At 26.2% G+C, this 13,026-nt stretch overlaps 1 protein-coding gene across 1 annotated transcript; it reads right to left on the bottom strand.

Moving 5' to 3' along the window:
- Window positions 1-2,050: 2,050 nt before the first annotated feature.
- Window positions 2,051-12,550, bottom strand: LOC119684831. The gene is made up of 3 exons (XM_038098961.1): window positions 11,775-12,550; window positions 7,265-7,962; window positions 2,051-3,630 (listed from the first exon to the last, which is right to left on the bottom strand). The coding sequence occupies exons 1-3, from the start codon at window positions 11,853-11,855 to the stop codon at window positions 2,178-2,180; spliced, it is 2,232 nt and encodes a 743-aa protein (XP_037954889.1). The 5' UTR covers window positions 11,856-12,550; the 3' UTR covers window positions 2,051-2,177.
- Window positions 12,551-13,026: the final 476 nt, after the last annotated feature.

Consider the following 13,026-nt stretch of genomic DNA (forward strand, 5'->3'; position numbering starts at 1 on the left):
AAACTGAATATTAAGTTTTACACATTTAATATCTATAGTTTATATTCGTTATAGCTTATAGGCAAATACTCAGGTCTAGCAAGATTAAAAGATTCAATTAGGGAAACCTACATACTAACAATCGAAAAATAATCTTCTTTATCAAACACATACTTTCGAACTAAATACCAGTTTTCGGGACCAAATACCAGTTAATCTTAAGCTATAATCTTAGCCAATTAACTCCTATAACATTTCATCAGTTGATGATACGGTTTCTATGGGCTTTCAATAAACAAATAAGTATTTCAAATTAAATTAATGAATTATGATATACAAACGCGGTTCTCAATTGGAATGTATCACCACGTTTATGTCAGTTCCTGATTTCGGCTCTTAAACTTCAGAAGATTCACGATTGAAGCCTAAGCTAGATAAGCCTAGGTTACCTTCGAGTATCTCCTTTTAAGGAAAATTCGTAGGGTGCTCTGGTAGTATATCTGCTCTACAAACAATCCCAATCTCCTAATTTAAAAGCACGATTCTTTTTAGGTCGAGGGCACAAGATTTACATATTGTGGATTTGCAATCATAAGGACATATCTAGTAAAGTGATTTCTTGCATTACCTTAGTAACTAATATTAGCGTAGTTTTTAGATTAATCTGTTTTTATTGTGTATATGTATACAATCAGTACTATAAGAATTCTGGAAGGTTTTAGTGGTTATTACATTATTGTAGAATGTATAGTAGAACACATTGAATACATTTAAATTTGTTAGTTTTTTCTTTATTTTTGAAAGTACAAGTGGTTTATGTAAATTAATGTGTATGTTTATAATAAAGTACGTCTAGAGAAACATAAATAACTTTCATTATTCTATTTAAAACAAATTTAAACAAGCAAAAAATGGTCCTCAAAAGTCACGAATTTTTGAAAATTAAATTCAAAATATCATAACATCATATATAAAAATTAATTAATTATAATGACATTAACTATAATTGAAATGAATTAATTATAATATTAATTCTAATTTATATTAATTATACTTTAAATTAATTATAACATTATTTATAATTTAAATTAATTACATCATTTATAATTTAAATTAATTATAATATCATTAGTAATTTAAATTAATTATATCATTTATAATTCATATTAATTATATCACTTATAACTCAAATCAATTATAACATTATTTATAGTTTAAATTAATTATATTACATATAATTTAAATGAATTATATTATAAATTATATATAATTAAAATTAATTATATTAGTATAATTAAAATTAATTATATTAGTATAATTAAAATTAATTATATTAACATAATTTAAATGAATTATATTATATATAATTAAAATTAATTATATTAGTATAATTAAAATTAATTATATAAACATAATTAAAATTAATTATATAAATATAATTAAAATTAATTATATAAATATTACTCAAATTAATTATATTAATACAATTAAAATTAATTATATTAACATAATTAAAATTAATTATATTAACATAATTAAAATTAATTATAGTATAATTAAAGTTTATTATATTTTAATTTATTATATTTTAATTTATTATATTTTAATTAATTATATTAATATAAATCAAATTAATTTTAATATTAAACTTAATTTAAATTAATCATAGTGTCATATAATTTAAATTATTCATATTATATATAATTTGAATTATAATATCATATATAATTATAATATGATATATTTAATAATATTATAATTTAAATTAATTATGATATTATATATAATGGAAATTAATTATAATATAACATATAATTTAAATTAATAATATTATAACTATTAATTTAATTAATTACATTTTTGCAAGCAATTTTTAAAGATTATATTTAAGTAATTTATAAATATAATATAAAAATACCATTTTTTTATCCTTCTATATTGCTATTATCCTTCTACATATATGACATAAAATTGTATAAATATGCATATAAAAAATATATTAGCTGTCTGAAAAATTTTAGAATTTAATATAAATTATAAAAATAAAATAAATTTTTAACACATATATTAAATTGTAACAAATAAAATAAGAAATAGTAAAAATACTACAACGACGAAAAAGAACTTATGTCAATTTCTTATATTATCCAAATGGATCATAGGCCATTTATTCCTTGCATTTGTCAAATAGGTGAGTGCTATTTACTCTTTGAATTTGCTAGTTCTTCTAATTTTTTGATGACCTCATTCATTTCCAAGTTCTTATCAATTTTAAGATACATAGTTTTGCGTACTTCATGAAATGCAATCCATTCTGGGATTTCCTTGGCGATCAGTTTAAGATGCGCCTCAATCTCCTGCGGCAGCAAAGAGGTACGGAAACTGTTTTGTATTTTTTTAATGATAATTTCCAACGTCAGAACCCCTTTGCGTTCCGTGATGAAAACATTACGTAAATGCCTCGCCATTTCTGGTAATCTAGAGTACTTAGTCGCTTCTTGATCCTGTGAAGGGCGACGTGTCATTGCATCCAGCGCTTTAGCAGCTTGTTTTGCACGTATTTTCTCCAGCAGAGATTTAGGCACACCTTTCAATAACGTGGTCGTGACATCAATTGGCGCTGGTTGCATTGCTGTTGGTTGTGATGTATTGGTAGATTGTTTAGTTGTAGTTGCTGCCAGTGGATCTGTTTTGCTTGCTAACAGCTCTCCACCCGTACTTGTGGTTTGTGTAAAACTTATTGTTACGTTCTTTTGGTTATTAATTAAATTTTCTGTTGCAATGCGTTCTGCCTCAACTTTTGCTTCGTAACGTTCTAGCGCACGTTCCATAGGTGTGGCACAATTGAATAGATTCCTTGCCGTGGAAAGTATATCACGTGCGGAAGAGTATTTCTCCATGTTAGGTGGTTGTGGCAGGCGTGCGCACTCAATTTCGTCACAATTTTCTAAATCAAAATCTGGATGCCAGCGCGTTATCTTATTTTTTGGTATTGTTAGTGGTGGTTCCAGTGATTTTAAGAACTTATTATGCTCATCCTTAACGCGTTCTAAAAGTATACATTGGAAACGTTGTAAACGTTCTGTCATTACTTGTGGATTCATAGCAGTACTTTGTCCACTAGCTAGTATATTGTCCTCATCGATCTTGGTCATAGTTTGTTTATCGGACGCATTTTCCACATTAGGCACAACCACTAATTGGAAGTAATCGGCCTTGGAAGCGGAACCATAATTACGCATTTTCACTTGTGTAAAGTTGTAAGCTTCTGGATACAAATATTTTATTTGTGCCAAGTGCGATTCATGGAAATTCTTGCGAAGCATACGTTGTACAGCGGGTTTAAGTTTCTTAAATGTGATGCATTCTTTGCGGTTATGGAACATAGCACACACTGAGTCCAATCCTTTAAAAATTTCTATTAAATGCCTGTACTTGAAGGGTAGCGGCAATTGTCCAGCTTTGCTTGTCTCAATCAGACTTAAGAAACGTTGATAAGCTGGCGGTACCACCAACTTTGAGGGAGTACCATTTTTAGCGGGACTAAAGAGCACACGTTTGGATACGTCCGTATGACGTGGTGACATAAGCTCATTTTTGTTTGGTGTTGGTGGTGTCCGTTTTGTAGGTGTTTTGTGTGTTTTTGAGGGACTGAAATGGGAAAAAAGGAAAAATTTACATTAAAAGAATGTTAATAAATATGAATAATTAATATTTATATAATATGGATATATATTTTTCTATTCAAAATGTCTTTCTCATTAAATAATAAATTTTTTTACAAATTTTGGATACGTAAACAATGTCATTATTGTTGTAGCTCGTAAAGAACTGCTTTTGTGGTCTTTATAGGGAGTGTTGAACAGTACTAGGTCATCGAAGTTGACAAGTGGTTACGGAATCTAGACCCTGCTGTTCTTGGAACGCAAATAATAGTACTTCTCAGTTTAAGAAATAAAAAATTTTCTTAAATTAAGCTTTAATTTACAAACCTATAAGACTTTATCTCCTATATTCATTATATTATAAATTATTTTCTTATTAGAAGTGTTCGAAGTGGTCTTATGTTAATCTAGAAGAACAACTTCATTATCTCTAAATTTTAATTTTGCAAATATCACTTTATTTGAGATATGATGAGATAATTGCACTATGACTTATAATATGTTAACGATCGTCTCTTCTTTATAGACCTATTCCCATATCATTAAAGTCTGTTTTAATTTTATTTACATAAAAATAACAAAAATATTGTTATCAGTCTTAATTATTACTTATCATAAAGTTTCAATATTGAAGAAGTAGACTCCTGACAGACCCTCAAAACAATCACAGATCAATTTGTGTTATTGTGATCATCAACTACAATTTATAGCTTATTTATAACAACATCTTCACCATATTTTATCAGTGCAAAAAAAAAATAATTCTAAATAAGTTTTACATGCTTTATTCAAGCACTAAAACTAATGAGTTACATAAAGTAATAGTAATAAATATAAGTTTGACCTTAATTAACAGTGTGCTTGGATTCGTACAGACGTGCACTGTAAATATTTATAATTGGCTGATTTAAATCCGAAAATTATTCACAATAAACAAGTTTATATATATTGCTCTAGAGGAAAAAACGGGACCCAAAACGAACAAAATAAAATGCCGAGCAGTTCGGTATTTCATTACATAATATCGTAATATATAATATCGTATATTTGTATATATCAAATATATCTTATAATCATAGCGAATATAGTATATTTGTTTATATCAAATATATCTTACATACATAAAATATACGTTCGCAATTAGATATATATTTATATAGATATCGATACAGGTATAGCTGTCGATATAGATAGATTTATATATATAGATTTATATATATATATTTATATATATGTATTTATATATATATATTTATATATATATATTTATATATATATATTTATATAGATAGATTTATAGATATATATAGATAGATTTATAGATACATATAGATAGATTTATAGTTATATATAGACATATTTACAGATTTATAGATATATACAAACAGATTTATGGATATATATAGACATTTTATAAATACATATATATAGATTTATAGATATATATAGACAGATTTATAGATACATATAGACAGATTTATATATATAGACAGATTTATAGATACATATAGATAAATTTATAGATATATATAGACATATTTATAGATATATATAGACAGATTTATAGATATATATAAACAGATTCATAAATATATATAGATATATTTATAGATATATATAGACAGATTTATAGATATATATAAACAGATTCATAAATATATATAGATATATTTATAGATATATATAGACAGATTTATAGAACATATAGACAGATTTATAGATATATATAGACAAATTTATAGACATATATAGACAGGTTTATAGATATATATAGACAGATTTATAAATGTATATATACAGATTTGTAGATATATATAGATAAATTTATAGGTATATATAAACAAATTTATAGGTATATAGAAACAAATTTATAGACAGATTTATAGATATAGATAGACATATTTATAAATATATATAAACAGATTTATAGATGTATATAGAATTATGGAAATATATAGATAGATTCATAGGTACATATAGATACATATATATGGATAGATTTATAGATATTTATAGATATATTTAAAGATATATATATATAGATAGATTTAAATATATTGATTATATTGACATATATAGATTTAGATATATTGTTATTAAATATTATTAAATTTGAAATATTTATATGATATATATACTACATATACATCTAATAAGTACATATATTATATATTATATTATATATTATTAATATTATATATTATTATTATAATATATACATACATTATATTATTATTATTATTATCTGAAATGTTAAAATTATGAAATAGTGTACTTTCTTAAAAAATTATATTATTTAATTTAGGTTTATAAAACCTACAACAAAAATATTTCACAAAAATAATTTTTTTTTGTTTAATTGGGAAAGTATGAATCAGCTAAAATGCAAGCCAAGGCCAGTGTCAATATAAAATAAAAAACCTCAGAAATTGGTGGATAGAAAATATACCAAATATATATAAATTTTTTTTTTATGAGTTTTTTTTAAGACTCATAATGGATTATATAAATTATTTTTATACCACATAAATAGGTAGCAAAACTCTTTTCATAATAATTCGATCATCTATAAAAGGGAAAACATAAATATCTTTTCTTTGTTAAAAGAAATTCGATTTCAAATCTAATTAAGTGAATTTCACATATACAGATATATCTTTTATATACAGAAAAAGGGATATATATGTATGTATACGCAATCTGCTAAACACATATATATGAAAAAATTCGTTATTCCACATGACCCGTATGTTTTCTCACAAACGAGTTTTCCTTCTACCTGAATGTTAAGCTAAAATAAATATAAAATTTTTATTCCAAGAAAGAAAGATATGGAAAAGGAATACATCTATGAAAATGTAACTGACTACTACATGAGGAAACTACCCTTGAATTGTAAGGATAAACGTATGTATCTTCTCTTATTTCTGGCCGTTACAAGTTGTTTGCGAAGACAATAATAACAACAACAACAACACGAAGAAATCATTCCTTCGTAAATGGCATAGAACCTTGTCTTTATCAAATGAATTTATGAAGCAAAAGACTGACTTATCTAATTGTTAAATCAGCATAATTTCCACACGAAGAAATAATAAAAAAAAAAAATATTAAATAAAAAAAATAGTAAATATACATTTTTCTAGCATTCAAGAGATATTTGTCGTTAAGATATTTTTATGTGGCTTGGAGACGACATCGACAACGACAACGACGGCGATGACGATGACTCTCTGCTCGCAACAAATGCAATTGCAGCATTTTAACGTAAGTCCAAAACTATGAATTAAAGCAAAAATAACTTTAAAGCCATCGAAAAACAATATAAAAATAAATAATAAAATGACCTCAATTGCTGCTGAATGGTTAAAATGTTTAATGTTACCGGGTTTTTCATTTGTAGGCCATGTTGTCTTTTAGCGACTACGGCAATAATGGAATTTTGTACTTTATATTTTGTGGAGAGCACGAAAACCAGGTTAAAACAAATTATATAATAATTAAATAGGACTAAAATAATATTAAGACATATAATGAGAGACACATACTTAAATGAGATAGAGATATATACGTAGAACTATCTTCTAAATTATTATTATTTTATAAATCTCAAGCCTTACCTGGTAAGAATTTCTAGTTCTATGGTATCGAATTCTTTCAGTTGCACAACTGGGGTTTTCTTAACTTCGGTAACACCCTCACGTAAGAGACGATTGCGTTCCTCCTGTGCTTTACGAGTTTTCTCCAACTCTTGTATGCGTGACAGAGAGGCTTTGAGTTCTTGCAATTTAGCACTACGTGAAACTTTTGTCTTAACTTCGTCAAAATTTAGTTCCTTTTTAACCAAACTCTTGAATTCGCTACGTTTAATGGGCGTGGAACCCTTGATGATTTGTTTGGTTGGTGTTTTAAAGCCCCTTTGCACATTGGTTATACTGTTTTTGTCAGCGAATGCAGTGGCAATTATATTTGTTTTTGGCGTCTCTTCATTGAGTTTTTGCATTTCACTAGTTTCAGAGTTCGTACATTTCTTACGAGGTGATAGTGGTCCTTTCTTTATGAACTCTACCAGTTTTTTCTGTTTTGAACTTTGTTCAATTTTTGAGATCTTCTTGGGTATAACATCTTTAATATCAATTTGTTGTGCACCAATTCTTTTAACCTTACGGCCTGAACGTGTGCGTAGTTCACCAGATGACGCCTTCTTGAGTAAAGTAATTTCATCATCGTGCGGGATGTGAGTAGATTGTGAAGTAGAAGGTTCAGAATTAAGCGTTGTTATGTCTTGTGTAGTTGTCAATGTGGGTTCAATAAGGCGCTATAAGAAAAATAAGATTTTATAATAAATAAAGTAATACTTTTTAAAAGTTACCAAAATTATTGCAAAGTTATTAACGTAGTAGTGTTTGTTGTGTTATGCATTACTATAAGTTATATTAAATAAATAGAAATGAAAGTGAGCACCACGTCCACTTCGTGTCTCTAGACTGAATGGCAGATCCATATTGAGTATATTGTGGCTAATAAAATTAATTCCTAATTTTTTCGTACATGACCAAATACAATCGCTAATAATACAGTAATAGGTGGGATTTCTCTATACTGACAAGAGTAGTTATTGGCTTCTGTTCGATTGCAGTCGGCAGGAATAAAAATTCCCAAAATATATAATGTCACTACTTCTTCTCTAAGGGCGAAGAACAGCTGATGTTCTTTTCAATAATCTTGAAGAGCTAGTGGTCATTAATATCAACTAACTTCAGTTGTTCTTAAACCACATAGTTTCGATCTAGTTGTGATGTCTAGACAAATAACCGACAATCAGTTGGTAACGAATGTGTGGCAATAAAACGGTACGAATATATTAACTGGACTCAATGAGAATTATCATTTCAACCAATCAAACCTTAAACATTGAAGGCTATTATTATATTTTAATATTACAAAGTATTATGCATGCAAATTACACGAAATCTTGACTTTCCAGATAAAACACTATAATATTTTAGAGCAGTAATAGCGCCGATTTGTGTAAGATACGATTGCGAAGATGACATACAGGCAGGTAGTGTCGAGACACATGTAAAAACCTACTTAACAAAGTTGGAATCCACAGATCTTAAATGTCATAAGATGATTTTATTATAAAACGGATGTAGGCATCTTTGCCACAGGATTTATTATGATAATAATTTTAATACATCATAATTACCTTGTTTAACGAACTCGGTAACCAAGTAACAGTAAAATACATTTTGAGTAGATGTCTATTGTTGTTGGTATTGTCCATCTTACTCTCTTGATATTTCTTCCACCACGACTATACGTGGTGGATATACGTAATAATTGTAAAAAGGTATTATTAAACAAAACTCATTTATTCTTAATCATAAATGTTAAGTTATTGAGGGATAAATATCAGTCGCTTAATGTAAGTATATATGGATTTCTCAGAAATAGGAATTTTAAAATAAAAAAAAGAATAAGGAGAGCAACTTTACCTTGAACCAAATTTAAAAAATGGGTAATACGAAAACAAAAAGTAGTACCTGATGAAACATAATAATACACGGAAACTATTAAAATGATATTATATTGTTTAACAGGTATAGGTAAAAAAAGTGTAAAAAGGTTATTACAATATACATAGAAAGATTTTCATATAAATTTTAAAAAAATATCTATTAATAAATGCAATATGCCATCTGTGCAATCGAGTCTATTAAAGTCTAATCGAGTCAACATTTCATTCAAATAGTAGTTGGGGCCAGTGCTATCCATGCCTGCCATAGTTCACTATAGATCATTATCATTGAAGACATTAAAATCAGAAATCAGAATCGTTTCAACTAAATTGATATATATAATTAATAATTATTGTTGAATATCTCCACAGTGGATCTGACAACAGATGTTTACTAATAATATATATTTTTTCGATTTACTTGCACCTATTTAAGCTTTGAGAATTTGTGCTAGATATGTTCTTACTTGCAGTTACATATATATTGGGTAACTTGGATAGACCAACCATACACATGATATATTAGCTAGAATTTTCAATAAAATAGATTTGCAAAGGCTTGCTTTAATAAGACTATTATTACTATCAAATTTTATGTCTCTTAAGACATGTTCTCTCTTATGATAGAACAGTCCATTCATCAAGAAAGACCATACACACCAAATTATGTACATACTAAATAAACCGGTTTTACTATCTACTATATTTTGTTTTTGGGTTATTGTCTTTGTCTACTTAAGATATGAAAGGTAAAAAAGGATCTCCTATTGGTTTGTTCAGGTAATGAAAGGTTTATATTGCAGGAACTACATCAATAAGAAAATAAATATTTCTTATAAGGTTCGATAGCTATCATTCCGGTTAGATTTTACTTTTCACTCTCCTAAATAAACTTAACAGAACAAGTATTGTAAGTAAATAAACGAATGTCTTTCTAAGGTTAAATTTCACAAGATAGACTGACTATATAACAAGGCATATTTAATCTTGGGTCTAAAAATTATTTCGTTGCGAACCACCGTCCGTAAAAAAACGTATCCATGGATTTAATGTTAAGATTTTGTCACATACATGGTAAAATTGGTAACACCTTTTAATTTTTACTCGTCGTTCTTTTAACTGATATACAAATGTATTCCTTAGAATTGAAAAATATAAGGTTCCGGGCTTTCATTGGAGTAAAGCACTGCTACCATAGTAAATCTCTGCTAGTCTCTTATATATCACCTACTAAAATATTATTTTTATATTCATATAGAAGAATAAGATATGAAATGGTAAACATTTTTTTATGGGTACTGAAGAAAATAGGGCAAGAACTTTAGTTGGGTGGGCAACCTTTTAAAGAATTGAGTGTTGTACAGTTCCATTTATTTAACTTTTATAAATATTTTTTTTAAATAATAGCGTCAATTTTAAATTAAATTTCAGTTGTATTTACTTTATTTCAATTAATCAATTTGATTTTAAATATAATATTAACTTAATTTGAATGTTATTTAAATTTTGAATTTAATAATAATTTAATATAAATTCAATTTCAATTATTATATTTATTTAATATAAATTAAATTATAATATTAATTCAATTTCAATTATAATAATTATTTAATTTTTATTACATTAAAAGCCATTAATTGTGCTCAAGTGAATTTTGATGCAAAAGGCTGTCACTTCAACCTAAACTATTGTTATTAATGTTGCAGAAATTTTTAATTAAGTCTATGAGGGAGGATACAACTTTAGAAGTTGGTTCAGTTTTTTTTTTTCAATATGACAAGCTAATAACAGTTTTAGTTGGCATAATAGGCCTATTCGTATTGACAGCGCTACATTTTTATGGACTTATCGCCATGGTAGATAATCAAATTAAATCTACCAATTAATTAAATTCTTTTAATAGTTTTAAGAACAATATTTGTTATATATTATATACATCTCCATTAAAATTTTATTGAAGTTAAATTAATTAATTTTCTATATTTCAATTATAATTTTTTTAGAACATTTTTATAATTGTTATAAAACAATAGTTTTTTTTTTATAAATATATAATAGTTATGGCGTTTTGTTATAAATCTTATTTACACTTATTCACAAAATATACTTTTTTATTTTAATAAAATTTGTTTTATTGTTCTTTATTAAATATTTTAAATCATATTTAATTTGAAATAAAAAAATTCCCTTAAAGAATAAAGATTTATATTTTATAAATGGTAAACCTTGATATTTAATATAGGAATATTTTTTTATTTATAGTAAATTCAATTCTATATATAACTTAAATTGTTGTAATATAAAAAAAAATTAATTAGTGAATGAAGTACATATATAACCACACAAATACACATACACATTTATGTACAAAAGAAATCATTAATACTTATAAACAATTCACTAGTAAATGGCAATCCATAAAAAATTCCTTTAACATTAAAAAAATGGCGTTTAACTGTCTGAAGGATTGATAAGTCCTTTGAAGTGCACACCAATTGCACAAAGCGAACCATGTGCTTGTGTGTGTGTATATAAATTCCGTTACAGAAGAGCATTACACATATTTACACTACGTCATAAGGACAAAGTATTTTAACACGACTTACTCTGTTCTTTATGCTTGTGTTATCCTCAATAACAGCTCTTTTACGAGTATTAAAGTACGCTGCAATTGATGGTTGTGCCATATTATACTTTTAAATTATTTACACGTAAATTATTAAACGAATACGATAATTTTTAAATTAAAACTTATTTTGTAAATGTATTGCAATAATTTTTTAGTATATTTGAATATTTTATATATTTCTTTACATAAATTTATATTAGTTGAATTAGTTAGAATTAAACGGCACTCAGCTATGTGCTACCACGTCGTCTTTTTAGCGCGCCCAATTCACTACTGATTTTCATTTTCCCTCCAAAAGACATTCTACCAAATGCATGCATCTCACCCTAACCGCGCCAAAATACTCATTCGCGCGTTTTTGTTTTGGGAAATTTTAATATTACCGCTTGATTTTTACACACACACTATCGTGCACTCGTTTCTCCATGTACACATTCACTTTGACCTAAATCAAGCGAATTTAGTACTTAAGGGGTTCATCAGCTGTATATAATTTTTTTATGCAATATAGTGTGTTCTCTTTTATTTCGGTATACTCTGCTCTGCTATGACAACAAAGCACAGATATGAAATAAGTATGACGTCAAGTTACTGCGTATTTTTTCTTTTGCACTAAATTTTATGCTTATTTTTTTAAAACGATGTTTACATATTTATTTTTTTGAATATCAACAAATTATTAATTTGTTTAAAAAAATATTAACTTTCTTCACAAAGAAAATTTCTATTACATCTTTTTAATTATAGTGACAGTTTGTCCGTAGATATGTAATAGTGCTGCCAGAGCATAATAAAATGAGGCTGGTGAGAAATTACTAAATTGCCACTTCATTTTGGGAAATTTTAAAGAAACATTCATTTTAGAAATTTGACAAACAATTTGCATTTTACAAATTAAAAAATAAAATATTAAAATAAAATTAAAAAATAATGTTTCCATACAAAATATCACGGCTGTTTAGACATTGCTCGCTATCGTTAACGGGATAAAAAAAAATTTCTGAACGCCCCTTTTTTTTTATTTTTTTTTTTTGGGAAATTTGTGAAATAGAGCTGTCAAAGCAGCTGATTTTATTATGCAAACGTAAAAAAAGTGGAAACTCGGAATGTAAAATTTAAGTAAAAATTTTTTAATGCAATTTTTTACTTCAATCGATATACACTTATTTATTTATTTTTTTAAATACTGTCAATTTTAAATTAAATTGAAATTTTGCACAGGACTTTGA

Source organism: Teleopsis dalmanni, chromosome 2 (assembly GCF_002237135.1).
Source record: "Teleopsis dalmanni isolate 2A chromosome 2, ASM223713v2, whole genome shotgun sequence".
NCBI lineage: Eukaryota > Metazoa > Arthropoda > Insecta > Diptera > Diopsidae > Teleopsis > Teleopsis dalmanni.